This window comes from Vipera berus, assembly GCF_964194415.1.
Source record: "Vipera berus genome assembly, chromosome: 2".
NCBI classification, from domain to species: domain Eukaryota; kingdom Metazoa; phylum Chordata; class Lepidosauria; order Squamata; family Viperidae; genus Vipera; species Vipera berus.
In genome coordinates this window covers 262,143,844-262,163,330 of record NC_138203.1, presented here as the reverse complement: position 1 = coordinate 262,163,330, position 19,487 = coordinate 262,143,844, and the positions used below count along the sequence as shown (strand labels likewise).

Genomic DNA, 19,487 nt, shown 5'->3' with positions numbered 1-19,487 from the left:
AGGGAAGTGGGTCTTTAACGCACATATTCGTACAAAATGTTGCCACAAAGTCCTCAGCTATGTTGCAGGCTCAGCATGCCCTCCAGGGAGGAATTTTTAAAACTTATTAATCCTATATAAAATTGGAAAGATACAATTGAAATAATTAAATCCAGCACCCTGCTGGGATAGATTGATAATGCAGAGATGTAGCCCTTTGCTCCCTGCTAATCTAAAATTTCCTTTTGTCAGAGCAGGCTAAGAGCTTTGGTTGTTGCCGACTCATAAACTGCCAAGCAGCTTTGTTCTATCTCTTGTCATCCTTGGAAGCCTTTTGATATCGGGGTTCCCAAAGTAAGTTGTTTTCAGAGGAAATAGGTTGGAGTGCCTGTCAGCTGACTTATTTTCCTATTTGGAGCTCTGCCTCTGATATTGGAGAAAATTGAGGAATTTGTGGTTCTGGGTCACTGTGCCAGGAACCATACAACTTCACAATGCAGAAAACTATTAGGAAGTAGTCTTTGCTCAGGCCTCAATTCCAACAATAGAGGAAAGACGATTTGAGTGAAGAGGTAAATAAACAACTACACGGAATAACACCAATGCTACACAGAGAAGTTCCATTAGAAAGTTGGATCAATTCTTTATGGAATGGTGGTGCAAAGCTTTATTCTCTCTTGGCTTGCCTGGCTCAGGAATTCTGGGAGTTGAAGTCCACGAGTCATAAAAGAGCCAAGGTTGTCTACCCTTGCTTTAGGTCCTCACCTCCTCTGCTGCCTACTAAGTATCTTGAGTTGTAGCTCCCATTGTACCAGCCAGAGAAGTCAACATGGGGCTGGTGGTGGGGCAGACCTTGCCTGTCTCCAGCCATCTGGCACTTCCTGAGACCTCAGGCCACCTTCTTCTGCTTGGCTGAGTCACAGACTGAGTTGTAGAATTCCAGGAGGAGCCTTGCAGAGGTCCTGGGCCTCTCCAGAGTTATGAAGTGTCCACATTTCTCCAGCCAATGCGCTTGGGAATTAGGAATGGCAGCCGCCAAAATTTCTGCACCCGAAGAATCGAAGACCTACACAAAAGGAAACAAGGAATTTCTTCCCATCACAACCGAAATATTTATGTTGAGAAAAAAAAACCTTGTCTTGGGTGTGCCACCTTACATTTACTCTTGGAACAACATTCAGTATACAAGCCTTTAATAGTAACTGATGTTTTACATAGCATCTCTGCCATTCTCAGATACTCAGGTTGTAATGGCTTGAATTGTATAGCCAGGTTACATGTGAGTTCCGTTAAGATATAAAGAAGGGTCCTTGGTGCTTTCTGAGCTTGGTTGTTTTCTTGCAGACATTTCATTATCTAAACATCAGTGCTAGCACTATCACTTTTTATTTACTGTTAATAGTTCGGCCTCTTGACCAATAAGATTCATCAGGATATTCTCATTATTTCTGTGATTTCATTTCTTTTGTTTGGATTTGCTTTATTGATTTTATTGGATTTGCTTTTATGATAATGAAATTGATTAATTGATTCTTTCATTCAGTTTCTATGCCGCCCAACTAAACCAAGTGACTTTGGGCGGCTTATAAGAAGTTTAAGAAAACTTTTATTAAAAAGTGTAAGTGAGGATATAGCAAAGTGGAAGGAGAAATGTCTGTGTCACATTTTTCCCAAATCTGCATTTAAAATAAAGTAGCATTGCCTTTCAACCTGTCTGCAGGTGCTGCTTAACACTTCAGAATAAACCTTTGCTCTGCCCTCTTTCAAAGGGCCTTGCTCAACGTGCTAGGCAAAGTCCCCAGGCTGGTAAACGTGGTTCAACCTTCCTCCTCAAAGAAATGTAGGCAAAAAGTTCAAGCTGTTCCTTGAACTGCGGGATGTCGCCTTCAGAATAAGAACTGAGACTTATTTTCAAGTGAAGCATTTCCATCAGGAACAACGAAACTCAGCAAATGAAAAACCACAGCAGTGCAATTTCCATTGCAGGGATGGTTCTCCTGTCTGATTATAAAATTACACACAGTGTGCCAAAAAATCCCAGATACACACAAATCCCTTACCTTGTCCTCCTTTCCCCAAATGATCTGGGTGGGAGCTTTGATTTTCCACATGTTCTCATGGAGGCTGTACTTTGATTCAGTGCTGGTGAGGTCCAGAAAACCTTTCTCAATAAAAGGAAGCAGAATTGGTTTGGGTTTTTCCCCTCCATTTTTAATGAGCAGTGACACCTGTCATGAGCTTCCCTTTTTTCTGATCTTCAGTTTTCTTATTCTTATGAATAATGGGGTTTTATTTATTTATTTAGTGTATGGTGATGTTACATTAGCCAGGAGACTAGAATGCTAATGCAGAGTAGTACAGATAGTCCTCAATGTATGACTACAATTAAGCCTAAAATTTCTGTTACTAAGTGAGTTTTGCCCCATTTTACAACTTTTCTTGCCATAGTTGTTAAGTGAGTCACTGAGGTCTTAAGTTAGTAACATGGTTGTTAAGTGAATTTGGCTTCCCCATTGACCTTGCTTGCCGGAAGATCTCAAAAGATGATCACATGACCCGAGGACACTGCAACCGTCGTAAATATGATTAATTGCCAAGCATCTTGAGTCTTGATCACATGATCACGGGGATGCTACATGTTGGTAAGCATGAAAAACGGTCACTATCATTTTTTCCAGGGCCATTGTAACTTTGAAGGGTCATTAAATGAGCTGTTGTAAGTCAAGGACTACCTGTAGTTTGGCTGCCTGTTTACTATCATAGCTCTGTTTGGTACATGCTCATTCACTTCCAAAGGTGCACCACAGGAGGGCGAGCTAGCTCTCTGCACCGGAAAGAAAGATGAACGGCAGTATCTGAGGTCCTTTCCCTCCACCCAAGCTGCCTCACAACCAGCATCACAACTGGGATAATTCAGTGCTGGCAGGATTCTAATTGTCCACATAAAGCACCAGCTCAGCTCCCCAGCAAAATAGTACCTACTTACCTACTTGCACAGAACATGGTTCTGAACTGCTAGGCGGGCAGAAGCTGAGATGAGTGACAGAAGCTCACCCCACTACACAGTGCTAGGACTCAAACCGCTAGATCAATCTCCAGCATCATTAATGAGGAGATCTGATTAAGGAACCCTTTAGCCCTTTTCTCCCTTATTTGCCTGATGCCAGTCCTGCAGCTTCACTAATTTGTATCACTCTACGTAGCTGGACAGCAACCTGTGGACTCTTCACCCAATGGGGGTTGCGTTGACTGGGAATTGTGGGGGTTATCTTCCTAACACCTTTGGAGGGCTTGTAAAAAAGGAAAGGCTGTCTCCTTGTGATTATGATCCTGAAATGTGTGGCCAAGAGCATTGGCTCAGAATATTAGTGTCTCTTCCATTGTAAGCTGCCTTCTTTCCTGTGAAGTGGTAAGAATTTCAGAAGCCTTGCTTAGCCGGCTTTCCCTGCCTCATTACTGTAAAGAAATGTATAGTAAAATAGGCCAACATTTTGCTGATATATCGGTCCTTTTCAGGATTATTTTCTCATTTTGGAAAACAGAAATGTCCATATCTGAAACACAGTGAAAATCCACTGATTGAAGGGCTGATTTTGGCTGTAGCTCCCTGGACGGATTCCCTTGATATTAAATGTATGCTTGCCCCTCTAAAACGGGTCCCCACCCTGGGGTTGTGGCCTACTACTGGGTTGCAAGCTGTTCGGAATCGGACCATGGAAGCAGCGGGTGAGCGCACCACATGTGTGCACATCCCCACATGTGCAAGCAGAGGGTAAGTACATGCACATGAGCTCCACTTGTGCAAGTAGCGGGTGCACATTCCCACCGCTCCCCCAAATAGAGCCGCTCACGTATGCTTGCCAGCCATTCATGTGGAACCATCCCCCATCCCCCCGCCAGTCTGCAAAGCCAGAAAGTTTGGGGAACTCTGCTCTAGAATATGGATGAGTAGCCCATCGCAGTCCATGCCGTGTCTTGTACCTACACAATGCAAAAAACATCTTATGTGGTCTCCGATCCTCAAGGTATCCCTTTAGGAGCTAAAGTTGAAAGGAGAAAAGTATAAATTAAAAGTATAAATATAAGTTGTAGATGTGAAAAACCTAAGTCACTTTTTTTAATGCCCTCACAACTTTGAATGATCAATAAACGAATGGTTGTAACTCAAGGGCTACGTGTATTGCTGGGGCTGTTATGTCCTATGTTTTTCTATTATTTGCAGGTACTTTCCCCACTGCAAAGTCTCCATGAGATGAGTATGGTACAGTATCTTCCGTGGAGAGTGAATTGAAATGTGAAGTGTTAAGGATCTAGAGCAGGGTGTCAAACTGCCGGCCTGTGGGCTGGATGCATCATAAGAAAACCGCGCCCACCTCATTGCCGGCAATGGCAAAAAAGTCACGGTATGTCATGGCACATCACATGACATTCCGAGTTTGACACCCGTGATTTAGAGTAATGTTTGTCAAACATGGCAAACTGAAGGTGAGTGGACTTCACCTCCCAGAATTCTCAGCAATCGCTATGCTGATTGAAGTTCTGGGAGTTGGAGTCCACGTACCTGGAAATTGTCAAGGTTGACAAATCCTGATCTAGGGCCTACTTCCAACTATACTGATGCCAAAGTGGTGAAAGGTGTGTGCAACATCACAATGCAAGGATGCTTTCATCCTAGGCTTGTGACATCACATGCAAGTACATAAGGAGTAGAATTTGCATCACAACACCACGATTCATGTTCTCACTTGCCCTCCCTCTGTAGATGCTTATGGCCAGGGTCATTGGTCATTCACATTCATTTCCTTAGTCCGCTCAGAACAAAACAAGCCAAGAATATTTAACTGTATCTGTGAATGTAGCTCCCTTCATTTGAATTCTTGTCTTTTGAAAGAAAATTTGAAAGCAAATTCTCCATCAGACTGAATGAGAACTGGTAGAAAAAATACTTTGTGATTCCTTTTTTAAGACAAAAAATAGATGATAGATAGATAGATAGATAGATAGATAGATAGATAGATAGATAGATGATAGATAGATAGATGATAGATAGATAGATAGATAGATAGATAGATAGATAGATAGATAGATAGATAGATGATAGATGATAGATAGATAGATAGATAGATAGATAGATAGATAGATAGATAGATAGATAGATAGATAGATGATAGATAGATAGATATATTATTTTTATTACAGCCACAGACCAGAGTTCAAAATAAAACATGTTAAAATGTGAGTAAAGAAACAAAATAGGATAAGAAGGTTACAATTTGTATCTGTTGGTAGTCAGAGTGTGTCTAATTTTATAGGCAGAATTTGGCTACATTCAAATTTGAGAACATTAAACATACATAAAAATGATCAGAATTTACCAGATGAGGAATTATAAAGTGGGTCCCAGGATCCACACAGAGGATGCAGCATAACAAGACATGAGCTGCAGTTTCAATTCAGGGACTGCAAGAATTTTACCTAATGAGGATTTTTTTTGTATCCCAAACTGCTGCAGGAAGTGTGCTAAAATTAGTGCTCTTTGAATTTGGAGATAGTTATGTGATGTAGATATTTTTCTGGTTTGAAAAAGAATGCTTGCTATTTTGGATATATTTATTTATGTATTTCATGGAAACTCCCAACAATAATCTGTATATATTAGTCAAAGACAGTTTGGGCGATGGAGTTAAGCCTGTTCATGATAACTAGACAAAAAATGGGCAAAAACTGGGATCCAAATTGTATCAGTTGATGATGAAGATGAAAGAGGGGGAAAGGGCCTAGAAAAAAATATGGTTAAGTTTTATGATGCATCCACTGTCATTTTGAATCAATCAGGGCCCTGGAATTTTTTTTTAATTTTAAAAAAATAAAAATTTAATTTTGTGCCACCTCACTGAATGATGTCAATGAAAAGCTTGGCCCTGAGAAAAATTGGAAACAGCAAATATGAAATGGAAAGAGCCTCCACGCTATCTGCCCCCTCTACCACAAAGATCCTGCAGGAGAAGGGCAGTGTGGGATCTGGCAGGGTGAGAGCTGTGAACCATAAACACAAAAGCTTTCGCTGTGTCCCTGCACAACAGATACAGTGCCCTTGCTGACCTTAATAGGGACATTAAGGAGACAGGTAAAGGTATCTGTGATAATAACTCAAATAAGCAGGGGATTTTGTCCAAGGTGAAGAACTTGTTTTTGACAGGGAGAAGTGCAAATCAGGTATTACACATTAGTCCTGCAAGAACAGAAAGGCATCCAAAAAGAGAAGCCACCTTCTGGTTGGTGATTCAATTATAAGGAATGTTAGTTTAGGAAAGGCCACAGAGGTTTCAAAAAAGGTCAGGTGTCTTCCAGGTGCTACTGCCAGTAGGGACAAGAAGTGTATTTCTAAAATAATCAAGAAAGCCAGCAAGGATTGTGATGTGGAGGATATTGTACATCTTGGCACTAATGATCTGTCCTAAAAAGATGTACTCTCTGTGCAGAATGATTTCCAGAGCTTGGGGCAGGAACTTGGCAGAACAGGCTGTAGGCTTACTTTTTCAGAGGTTTTACCAGTGTATAAGGAGCAAAATGGAAAAGGACAGCGTATAGCACAATTCAATATGTGGCTAAAGGAGTGGTGTAAAAGGGAAGGCTTTGGATATATAAGTCACAATGTCTGTAGCTGGTCCAATGAAAAAACGTACAAAAGAAATGGTTTGCATCCATCAAAGAAAGGGACTGAGTTGCTCAGCTATAATTTCACAGAGTTTCTGGAGGAATATTTAAACTAAACAGCCGGGACAGTGAGTTAATTGATATAGAAATCCCTGTCCCCGCCAATCTAAAAATTATAGGGCTATCAATGCATGTAACATAGATGTGTGTGTGGACAAGAATATCAACCTTGCTGTCAAGCAAAATCAAGGTTCTATTAGCGAGTGCCACACAAAGTGCACTAACCAAATAGGTGGTAAGACAATAGGGGAACTCAGGCACCACACAGGTTATGTAGAAAGTAAACACAGGGTCAGACATAAAGGACTCAAATGTCTGTACACCAATGCACAGAGTATGAACAGCAAACAGGGTAAACTAGAAATTCAGATTAATGAGGGCAGATATGATATTGTCGCCATTACGGAAACATGGTGGGATGAAACCCACAAATGGAACACACAGCTAGAGGGATTTAAATTATTCAAAAGAAACAGACCAAATAAAAGAGGAGGTGGAGTTGCTCTCTATATAAGAAATAACTACATCTCTACAGAAATAGAGCACAACAATGATGAAAACTGTAAACTTGAATGCATTTGGGTCAATATAAAAGGGAGAAAAAATGACATTGCCATAGGTGTATGCTATAGGCCACCCAACCAAACAGAGGAAATAGATGAACTTTTTGCTTGTCAGCTAACTAAGGTATGTAGGAAGCACATCACAATAGTAATGGGGGACTTTAACTACCCTGACATCAACTGGGAGACAAACTCTGCACCAAGTGGAAGATCAAACAGATTCCTGACAAACCTAGCAGACAACTTTGTCACCCAAAAAGTAGAGAAGGGAACTAGGGGATTAGCCATTTTGGATCTAATTCTCACTAACAGATATGAAATGATAGAAGGTGTTGAAGCCACAGGAACCTGAAGGGGAGTGATCATGCAATATTGGAATTTAACATTATGGAAGCACAAGCAATAGAACACAGTCAAACTAGAGTCTTGGACTTTAAGAGAGCCAATTTCAATGAACTTAGAGAGGGCTTGGGAAGGATTCCATGGATGAGAATCCTCAAGGGGAAAACAACTCAAGAAGCTTGGGAAATTTTGAAAAGTGAGATAATAAAAGCCCAGTCTAGCACAATACCATGAAAGAGGAAAAATAACAGCTCTCAAAAGAAACCAGCATGGCTGCATAAAGAACTCTCTGATAAATTGAAAGATAAAAAGGACAACTATAGAAAGTGGAAAGAGGGGCACATAACAAAGTCAAAATATCAGCAAATAGCCAGAGCCTGCAAAGACGAAGTGAGGAAAGCTAAGGCTCAAAATGAACTAAGGCTTGCGACCAAAGTCAAAAATAACAAAAAAAGTTTCTTTCAACATGTAAAAAACAAAAAAAAGTGAAGGAAATGATTGGTCCATTAGTGGGTGAAAGTGGTAAGAAGGTGACAAGCAACAGGGAGAAAGCAGAACTATTTAACTTGTTTTTTGCATCTGTCTTTACACAAAGGGGAAAAACAGACCAACCTATCAAAAATAGTGCCGTAAAAAAACAGAATAGAAATACAAGTTAATATAGGCAAGAAAATAGTAAGTGAGCACCTGTCCAGCCTAGACGAGTTCAAATCACCAGGACCAGATGGATTACACCCCAAGGTTCTCAAGGAACTGGTAGATGTGATCTCAGAACCACTGAACTATATTTTTCAAAGATCCTGGAGAACTGGGGAACTACTAGAGGACTGGAAAAGAGCTGATGTAGTTCCCATCTTCAAAAAAGGGGAAAAATAGATCCAGGAAACTACAGACCTCTCAGCCTGACCTCAATACCTGGGAAGATTCTGGAAAAAATAATCAAAAAACAAATCAGCGAGCACCTAGAAGCAAACAAAATCATTACTAAAAGCCAACATGGGTTTGTCAAAAACAGATCATGCCAGACAAATCTTATTGCATTTTTTGACCAAGTGACAAAATTAGTGGATCAGAGGAATGCTGTGGATATAATTTACTTGGACTTCAGTAAGGCATTTGATAAAGTAGATCACAACCTACTACTTAATAAGATAGAAAAATGTGGATTAGACAGCATCACCACCAAATGGATTCATAGCTGGCTGACCGGCCGTACTCAGCATGTGGTCCTCAATGGAACTGCATCTACATGGAAGGAAGTGTGTAGGTGGGTGCCCCCAGGACTCTATTCTGGGCCCAGTGCTCTTCAACATCTTCACCCACGATTTGGACAAGGGGAAAGATGGGGAACTCATCAAATTTGCAGACAACACCAAGCTGGCAGGAATAGCCAATACTCCAGAAGATAGGCTTAAGATACAGGAGGATCTGGACAGACTCGAACACTGGGCGCTATCTAACAAAATGAAATTCAATGGTGAAAAAAGTAAGGTTCTACATTTAGGCAAGAAAAACCAAATGTACATGTATAGTATATGTGGTACCTTGCTCAATAGTAGTAACTGTGAGAGGGATCTCGGAGTCCTAGTGGACAATCGCTTAAATATGAGCCAGCAGTGCGCTGCAGCTGCCAAAAAAAGCCAACACAGTGCTAGGCTGCATTAACAGAGGGATAAAATCAAGATCACGTGAAGTATTAATACCACTTTACAATGCATTGGTAAAGCCACACCAGTTTTGGTCACCATGATGTAAAAAAGATGTTGAGACTCTGGAAAGAGTACAGAGAAGAGCAACAAAGATGATTAGAGGTCTGGAGACCAAAATATATGAGGAACGGTTGCTGGAATTGGGTATGTCTAGTATAATGAAGAGAAGGACGAGGGGCGACATGATAGCAGTGTTCCAATATCTCAGGGGCTGCCACAAAGAAGAGGGAGTCAAGCTATTCTCCAAAGCACCTGAAAGCAGGACAAGAAGCAATGGATGGAAACTAGTCAAGGAGAGAAGCAACCTAGAACTAAGGAAAAACTTCCTGACAGTTAGAACAATTAACCAGTGGAACAACCTGCCTCCAGAAGCTGTGAATGCTCCGACACTGGAAGTTTTTAAGAAGAGACTGGACAGCCATTTGTCTGAATTGGTATAGGGTTTCCTGCCTGAGCAGGGGGTTGGACTAGATGACCTCCAAGATACCTTCCAACTTTACTATTATGATTATGATTATGATTCTCTACATTTATCTGGTGAATGGCTGCCAACTTGAGTAGACAGTATTGATCCAGATGAGCATCTAGCAGCAAAAGAGAAATGGGGCAATTGCCTCCATTTTGCTGAAGGACTATTTCCTTAAGGCTTCTCAGCACTGTATTGTTTTTATTCCTGTGATATTAATTCTAATATCTGATATTAATATCAGGTATGATTCTGATATCAATGTGCTTTTGCCCAGTTAATGTCTGCCCTCAGCTTCCAGAGCTCTCTGGAGGATTTTAAACCATCACTCTTCTCAACTCACATTGATTTGTGCTTCTTAGATTGTAAGCCGCCCTGAGTCTTCGGACAAGGGCGGGATATAAATGGGTTTTTAAAAAAAATCTAGTTCACAAGATTATTGCTGTGGTATAAATGGGAGGCAAGGCTTTTATATAGGCACTTTGAGTTTCTGGAAGAAAGGCAGGATATAAATCTAACTACGAAACAACCTATAAACAATAATGAATAAGGGCAGAATGTATTTTATTTTTGTGTTTGGCTATCCATTCCATTCTCTTTCTTGTATCTCTTAAGTTATCAGCCTACAGGCCGGCTATGACCCAGTATCTCTGGGATACCTTTCCTTGAAAAAGAGTAGAATAAATAGGAAGGAAGGAAGGAAGGAAGGAAGGAAGGAAGGAAGGAAGGAAGGAAGGAAGGAAGGAAGGAAGGAAGGAAGGAAGGAAATAAAGGAGGGAGGGAGGGAGGAAGGAAAGAATGAAGGAAAGAAGGGAGGGAGGGAGGAAAGAAGTAAGGGAGGGAGGAAGGGAGGGAGGGAGGGAGGAAGGAAGGAAGGAAGGAAGGAAGGAAGGAGGTAGGGAAGGAAGGAAGGAAGGAAGGAAGGAAGGAAGGAAGGAAGGAAGGAAGGAAGGAGCCATGCATCTCTTTTCTTATTTGGTAAATACTTATGCTGATCTCCCTTCCATCTTAAATTTCAGTCTTGTGCACTTTCTGACCATCTTGTAAAAGAACTTGAGGAGAAATGGGAGATGTTATTACAAGGGACTGAGGCAGCAGCAATCTAGGAAAATGTCAGATGTTCACCTGCATCTTCAAAAAGTTGGGCTGGTATAGGCAAAGTTTCATGAAGTTTTCTGTTTGCTCCTTAGTAACTGGAACAAGAGCATTCTTGGAAAGATCGTTCAATAAAACTAGCTTTTTTAACCACAGAAACAGTTCACTTTGTTTTGGAATCTTCAGGCCTAAAATTAGGGTGAGAATATGGAATATATATATATAAAATTACTACCATCTAGAACAAAGCTAGCAAGAATCTTAAAAAATATAAACAATACTAAAAGTGTGTTAAAATTAAGTAATTTGTTTTATCAATATCCTCAGCTGGTAAATAGCAATAGCACTTAGACTTATATACCGCTTCACAATGCTTTACAGTAGTGGTCCCCAACCCCTGGGCCACAGCTCATTACCAGTCCATGAGATGTTCAAAACTGGGCTGCCTGAAATGGCGGGCAAGTGTGTGCATGTGCGCACATCCCCCTTGCGCGAGTAATGGAGAGTATGTGCATGTGCGCTCCATTTGTGAGTTGAAGTCCACACATCACATTGCCATGGAAGAGAAGTCCTGATCTAATGGGTCAATTGGAGAAAGGACTGAGGCCACAACAGCAAGAACACTCTAGTGCAAGCATGTCAAACTGCCGGCCCGCACTGCCGTATGCATCACTCTGAAACCATGTCCACCCCATTGCTGGCAATGGGGAAAAAGTCATGATATGTTGTGCGACATCACGTGATGTCACGAGTTTGACATGCCTGCTCTAGTGTGTGATGGTTGGGTGGATGCAGAAGAACCAGCAAGTCATGATATGTTTTGCAAGACAACTTAGTTAAGGATCCCCATGAAAAGTGTGATTGTGTTGTGTATGTTGACATAGATAATATATATATTGCCTCTTTAAGGCAATGTCAGGTGGCAAGTGAAGCCTCTTGATGCCATGACCCCAACCCAGTGAGTTCAGTACTTTTTATGTATTGTTATGTTCAGGTTCTGGTATAAATAGGTCTGCTGATAGATCAGTTATTTTTAATGGGTTTTGTTGGATCTGGAGGTGCATTCCCCATTGCCCTATGCTGGCTGAAATTTCTGTCATAGGCTTGATAGAAACTTTTTGAAAAGGGATTAGAACAAAACCCTAATGGGAGGTTCTAACATTACAGTAACTGGTTACAGTTTTGAATTCAAATCTAGCTACTGTGTTACACATGGAGGTACCCAGAAGTGGCTGTGCAGAAATGTATGAAGTTTCTGATGAGAGACGTCATCTCCAAACAGCCCATCAACTTCTCATTTTATAATCTAGAGTTTGGGCCAAGCATTCTGGCCTTTTTCTTCAAACTTCACTCACTTGATATAGATACTTACCAGCTGGGCAGAGGAGGGCTAAAGAGGAGATGTGGGCTGGATAGAGAGCGGCATAAACCCCAGCAACCATGCCTCCCATGGACATGCCAACCAGGTGGAAAGGCTTGTGGTTCAGGCCAGCACACTGGACAAACTGAAACAAACATTGGGAACAAAGAGATTGTGGCTGTTCTTTCATGAGATGCTCACCCATCCTAATCCCTTCTTTCTGGAACTAACTGCATAATATAATGAACAATAAATTAATTACATGGGCTGGGTTCATACTGCCAGGTAGGGTGAAACATTGCTCAGGATTCAGTGATTCAAGCAGATCGCTGTTTATATGGCTGATACAGCAGCATCTAACATGACAAGTTAAGAATGTCATCCAGCCGTAAGAGCAAGATTGATTAAAGAGGGAACTTTATGGTAATAAAACACATTTCGTAAATAAATTTGGTTATGCAGTATAGGCCTATAGAACAATGCTGATGCTTCCAAAATATGGGAAATGTATCTCACAGGGATAATGATGAAACAAAAGTAATAATGACAAAGTTGAGAACATCTTTTACAGCCCTTTATTAAGATGCTCACAAGATAAGATTAATACTAAATACCTGAAAGCTTTCCCTCTACAGGAGAGTGCACAAGACTCTTGGACATGACAGTTGATGTCCCATTTGCAATTCCAGTCCAAAACATGACAATATTGAACAAATCAACAAGTGTTGGGGAAAACTTTAATCACTATGGGCCTGGGCATATTTTTCTAGGATTGTCATACCGTAATAATCACACAACATCAGATTGAAGCTATCCTAAGTAAACCCCAAGTAATTACGATTCATTGACATTAGTAAGGGGATAAGGAGCATGCAATTGCAATGTCTTCTATGTTGGACTTATCTGTGGAGATTTGGATTCACTTCTTTAACTCTCTGAAGTTCATTAAGTACCCATGGGCAAATCATAGCTAGAACTAGTTTTCCTTGAACCGTTTTGAGGTTAAAGCTGGACAACCTATATCTGAGAAAGAATTGATTTGGAATGAAAATAATAAAATACCATGCAATCCACAGCTACTTCACACATCTGTGAGACTTTTGAAGGGATTGATTATAAAGCACTGGGTTTCCTTTATGTGCACTTTTAGCAAAAAGATTCTTGCTAGATGGCAACATCTAGCCAACTTTGGTTCATCTTGGAAAACTTAAGCAGGGTTCAACCTGACTAACATTAGGAATATCTGATCCAGAGTGAAAAAGTAAAAACAAAAAGATGGAGTCAGTGGCAAAGCTCTTTTGTCTCCAAGAAATTAAATGGACAAACCCATGACTCAAAGGAGATTCTTCATTTTTAATGCAAAGGATAGATATTTTATATATTTTTTTGCTGCACAGTCACTTCTGGAGTTTATATCTAATTTCTCACACATACCCCCACTCACTTTCCCCATTTGCTGCCACTCACCAGCCTCCAAAGAACAATGTATCACATCACTGCTCAAGAAAAGTCCTACCTGGTGTATCCTTTTAGCTTGAGCAACTGCTGTGTAACTTTCTCCAAGCAAGCGAGTGGTTCCGCCATGACCTGGCAGATCAAGGCAGATCAAGTGGAGGCCCTTAGGAAAGACCTATAGGGAAACAGTTGTGCGTGTGAAGCCAAGGAATCAAAACAAAAATAGCTGGCTTTGTTCACTGCCAAATGCAGGACTAGAGAAGAAATGTGATTCTTAGTCCCAGACCTGATCCAGTTTTCTCCCCCAACATCCACACCCACCCTACCCCATCTTTTCCTTTCTCCCCCCCACTGCTCTCATCAACTTAAGCATTTGGAAAGCAGTGAGCATGCTCAGACTTAATTGATTTATTTGGGGAGATGGTTATCCTCCTTTAGGTTTCACTCCCTTGCTAGCTGCTAGCTGCTCCACCAACGACATGTTATTGATAGCCCAAAGCTCATAAGGTCAACAATTTGCACAGGATCTGAGTTTCCCAGCCTGCTTTATCATAGTGGCAGATGGCTGGTTCTCAGCTAACCCCAAGAAGATAAAGAAGCAGAAAAAATGGCTAGAGCCTTAGATATAGACATGAGCCATTCTAGCCAGGAACTCTGGAGATGGTTCTCCTACTTGGAGGATTACCAGAGTCAGGCAGGCTGTACCTCAGAGACACCCACAGCATTATCTTTGATCTTCCACCCATCCCACTCTGCTCAATGGCAAGAAGGCTTAGGGGCAGATGGGACACAGGAAGTTTTGTCTATGACTTCTATTACCCAAGGCCAGACTAGCACCATCCAAGCTAGAATAAAGGGAAGACCTACTTCAATGATGTTTAACCACATGTCTTTGTTGAGTGAGAATCCATGAAGCATCAGCACAGATGGTCGGGATCCAGGCTTCCCTCGCATGAAGTATCTGAACCGGTAGCCCTCACTATTGAGATACTTCACCTTCACACCCACGCTCTGACGCTTAGTCCTGAAAGAATGGAGAACAAGTATAGGAGGCTGGTGGGGATTTGTGGAGGAGGCGTATTGTGGAATGACTTCCATTCCAAGCTTGGTTTGTGGTAGGTGGAAGAGGCTATGAAAGCTGTCGTATATTACAGGCCACCCAACCAATCAGAAAAAATAGATGAACTCTTTGCCAATCAGTTAACAAACATATGTAGGAAGCATACCTTAGTAGCAATGAAAGACTTCAACTATCCAGATATCAACTGGGAAACAAACTCTACAGTGAGAGGGAGATCAAACAGATTCCTAACAAACCTTGCCGACAACTTTATCACCCAAAAGGTGGAGGAAGGAACAAGACATAAAGCTGTACTGGACTTAATCCTTACAAATAGAGAAGAATTGAAATTGCCAGAATCTTGGGTGAAAGTGACCATGTCATACTGGAATTTAATATAATGCAAACACTAGCAATAGAAAACAATCCAACCAGTGTCATAAACTTCAAAAGAGCTGACTTTAACAAACTCAGAGAGAACCTAGGAAATATCCCATGGATGAAAATCCTAAAAGGGAAAACAACCCAAGAAGCGTGGAAAACCCTGAAAAATGTGATCATAAAAGCCCAGACCAGCACAATACCACTGAGAAACAAAAACAAGAATTTCAAGAAGAAACCAGCATGGCTGCACAAAGATCTCTCTGACAAAGTAAAAGACAAAAAGGACAAATACAAACAATGGAAAGAGGGGCACATAAGGCTGATTGTCAGCAGACAGCTAGAACATACAAAGACAAAGTCAGGAAAGCAAAGGCTCAGAACAAACAAAGACTTGCAACAGAAATCAAGGATAATAAAAAAAAGTTTCTTCCAACATATTAACAACACGAAAAAAGTCAAGGAAACTGTAGGCCCACTAAAGAGAGACGATGGCAAGGAAATAACAGACAACATCGAGAAAGCAGAGCTACTTAACTTATTTTTTGTATCAGTCTTCTCACAAAAAAACTATAGCCCAACGTACCCCCCCCCAAAAAAAAACCCTGCAAAAGACATACCAGAAACAAAAATTAAAATAAGCAAGAAAATGGTAAGAGAACACCTATCTGACCTTGGCAAATATAAATCACTGGGACTCGACAGATTACCTCCCACAGTTCTGAAAGAGCTGGCAGATGTTATCTCAGAACCATTACACCACATCTTTCACAAATCCTGGAGCACTGGGGAAGTACCTGAGGATTGGAAAAGGGCTGATGTGGTTCCCATCTTCAAGAAAGGAAAAAAAAACGGACCTAGGTAACTACAGACCAATCACTTTAACATCAATACCTGGGAAGATCCTAGAAAAGATAATCAAAAAACAGATCTGTGAACAACTAGAAACAAACAAAGTCATAACCAGTAGCCAGCACGGGTTTGTTAAAACAGATTGTGCCAATCCAATCTTATTTCTCTCTTTGATAAAGTGACTAACCTAGAAGACCAACGAAATGCTGTGGACGTGGTATACTTAGATTTCAGTAAGGCATTTGATAAAGTATAGGAGAGAGTTGAAGCTTTGTGTCTTTCCCTCCTGCTAAGGTGAAGTGCTCTCCACCCATCCTTGAATCTGCTAAAAGACTTTTTCCCCCTCTTTTCGTGACCGTTTTATCAATATGGAGTCAGAGCGGTTGAATGGAACTGAGCGTTTACTGGCTGGATGCTCTTCCCGAAACCTATGTGGCGTTTCCAGCAGGTATTTCCACTTTGCACCCTGATAGAGAAACATCTGCCACTGCCTAGGATTGAACTCTCAACCTCCTGAATGTGAGGACAGAATCTTCACCCCTAGGCCACCGCACAGCTCAAACAGCTAAAAGCAATACTAGCATGATATTGGCAATTTCTGTTGCCAGCCATTATTGTGTCTCTATTGCTTTGGTCCAAAGTTCCCTCACTTTCCTCCAAGGTAATGGGTGATGTAGCCTATCACATTTTACACACCTTGAAGCTGCCTTTGGACTGTGTTCAAATAAGGGAAAATATTGTTTGAATAACTGTTACAGCCAACAATAACCAAAGACCATCTCATCCATGGGGCTGGGGTTGAAGTGAAGACATTAGGACAACACAGTAAAATCAAAGTGAAAAAAAAAACACAACAAGTTGGCAAAGATGTTTGTGCAAGTGAGGAGAAGGCTCTGAAAGTAGGTACCATTCCCAAATGAAACAACAAGCAAAATTCTAAGATTATTTACTAAAAGCTTCATAGTCCCAAGATATAAAGAGTAAGGAAGCTGGTCTTGAATGAAAGATGCAAGACCATTACCTAGGCATGGGGTTTAAACATTTCTTAAAGCCTGAGAAACATTCAGAAATGGCTCCTTGATTCACAGGGAGGTACAGTCCAGTCAGTCTTATATGATTCTATTATTACAGGCATTCTCAGTAAAAGACTTCCAGAGGAGTTGATTTCTTTTCTATCTAATGGGGCTGACTCTTTCTCTGTGCCTGGCAATGTTGGGACTGTGACTATTCAAGATCAGACTTCCCAGTGCTCACCTTTCCTTTAAAAATCTTTGGCTGCTCTGGAGGATCTTTCTCCACATGAGCCTAATAACAAGCATACTTGATCTTGTCTTCAGTCCATAGTTTTCCTTCCTTCCTTCCTTCCTTCCTTCCTTCCTTCCTTCCTTCCTTCCTTCCTTCCTTCCTTCCTTCCTTCCTTCCTTAAATTTGTATGCCACCTGACCCTCGTGACTTTGGGTATGGGGCATAAGTGTGACAGATCTAAGTCACTAGTTCTTATTCTGGCAGTGTTTGAGGGAACCCAGAAGATACGTAAATCTCTTAGGCTTTGGGCTCTTCCTCACAAAACTGCATTGATGTTCTTTGTAAAGTCGCGTGCTTCACATAGAGACGGACACAGAGCTGGGGTGAAGATGAGTTTATTCTGAACAGAACGAACTGGGGAAACAGGGAAGCCTGGCGTCTATTTGTACCTGCCCAGGTGGATGGCATCCAATCAGTTCAAACCTGGGCTTCCTGCCAGTGCAGGTGACAATGGGTGTAGATCCTGGCTTCCCACCAGGCTGACCATGCCTGGGGCTGTCAACAGCTTAAGTCATTAGGCTTATCCTGAGTGAGCAGTCATTGCCCGGAGCTGTCCAGCCCCTCTGCTGATCTGCACCATCAGCCTCCTGCTGTGCTGTCCTTTGTGTATGCTGGGAGGCATACAGTGCATTCTTTTCTCCAGATCCTGAATTGTCAGAAAAATAATCCTGGCATAATTTACATGGCATTGCTCTAACCACTGAGCTTTAAACTCCATCACTAACATGGCTTGTGAGTGGTTTAGTTTGTACAACTTTACTGTGGAGCTTTTAAAGTTGTTAGTTGGTGAATTATCTGGCATTGCTTCCACCCTTCCATCCAGGATTTGCAAATGGCAGGAAAAACCACCCCCAGTCACTCTCCTTAGAAGCAGGGCAGGCTAGGGTGAGTGTGAACAGGTAGTTGGGATGGAGATTTCGCCTCCTTTCAAATTGCTCAAGTGACAGATGGCAGGTGTAGAGATGCTTTAGACCAGACTATTTCTGAAGACAGAGTCTGCTTCTGGAAGAGTGGTAGACCCATGTCCAAAAAATAGCCCAGCTAACAAGTGAAAGAGGGGTAGGGAGGAAGCTTTCATGTCATTTTAAAACTGCTCAGTACCACTTCATCTCACCCTGTCATTTATATCAGAGGTCCCCAACCTTTTGGGCACCAGGGACCGGTTCCATGGAGAGAGGTTTTTCTGCAGACCGGAGGGGGCATGGTTTTGTATGCTGCCTGCATCTTGTGGATGGGGCTTTGCTTGTTTGTGTGGACCAGTTGCTGGCATTTCGCTGCCTGGTAGTGGTCCATGGGCCAAGGGTTGTGAACCCCTGATTTATATCACCAACATGCAGTGGTGGGATTCAGCCAGCTCACACCAGTTCGGCAGAACCGGTAGCTATTTGTTTGTTGCCCAGGCCCAGAATGGACTTCTGGAAGTGGCATCCACACAGAGAACCGGTTGTTCACACATTTGAATCCCACCACTGCCAACATGTCATCTGAGCTATTTTTGGACAAGACTTCAGAAAACAAATACTGTAGCTCATGATACAATACCTGAACTATGGTCTAACTGACCAAATATGTCATGTATTTTCAGGGCTTTTTTTGTCATAGAACGCTCAGAACGGAGTTCCGGCACCTTTTTTGGATGGAACTTTGTAGGATAGGTAAGGCAGGTTGTATGACGTGTGAGTTACGGCACCTTTTTCTTTTACAAAAAAAGCACTGTGTATTTTATAAGAAATATACTTACCAGATCATGATCCTGAATATTAGTGAAGGCAGCTGATTGTACTTTGAGATAAAGAAGTTAATTAAGATGTCTAAAGCACCATATATGATAATTTTGACCTTGTTGCAATCCATGCCTGTAAATTAAAGTGGCTCTTTGTCTCCTTTGTTTCCTAAAAAAATACACGATATAAATATGCATGGCTTCATGATTTTAGATCCTGTTTAGCAATGACTCAGATAATAAAAGCAAGGATTTAATTATACTGTCTAATTAATTATACCATACTTAGGGTGCTGGCCAATAACATGGATAACCTCATTATAAGGTTTGCACACTCATGAAGGATTAAGCTATTGATCGTTAGTAACTTATACATGACCATTCATATAAGAAGCAATTTTATGAAGTATTACGGCCCCTTTAAATAACAGGAATGACTTCCCTGTAGAGTGAACAAATAATTTGCAACCACAAAATATA

At 41.3% G+C, this 19,487-nt stretch overlaps 1 protein-coding gene across 1 annotated transcript; it reads right to left on the bottom strand.

Annotated features, from left to right (window-relative positions):
* Positions 1–868: 868 nt before the first annotated feature.
* Positions 869–19,138, bottom strand: LOC308662936 (monoacylglycerol lipase ABHD6-like; the record flags this gene model as incomplete). Its single annotated transcript, XM_081319082.1, has 7 exons — positions 869–1,045; positions 2,040–2,144; positions 10,902–11,059; positions 12,244–12,376; positions 13,748–13,861; positions 14,554–14,710; positions 19,026–19,138. The coding sequence occupies 7 exons, from the start codon at positions 19,136–19,138 to the stop codon at positions 869–871; spliced, it is 957 nt and encodes a 318-aa protein (XP_081175208.1).
* Between the last annotated feature and the right edge of the window lie 349 nt (positions 19,139–19,487).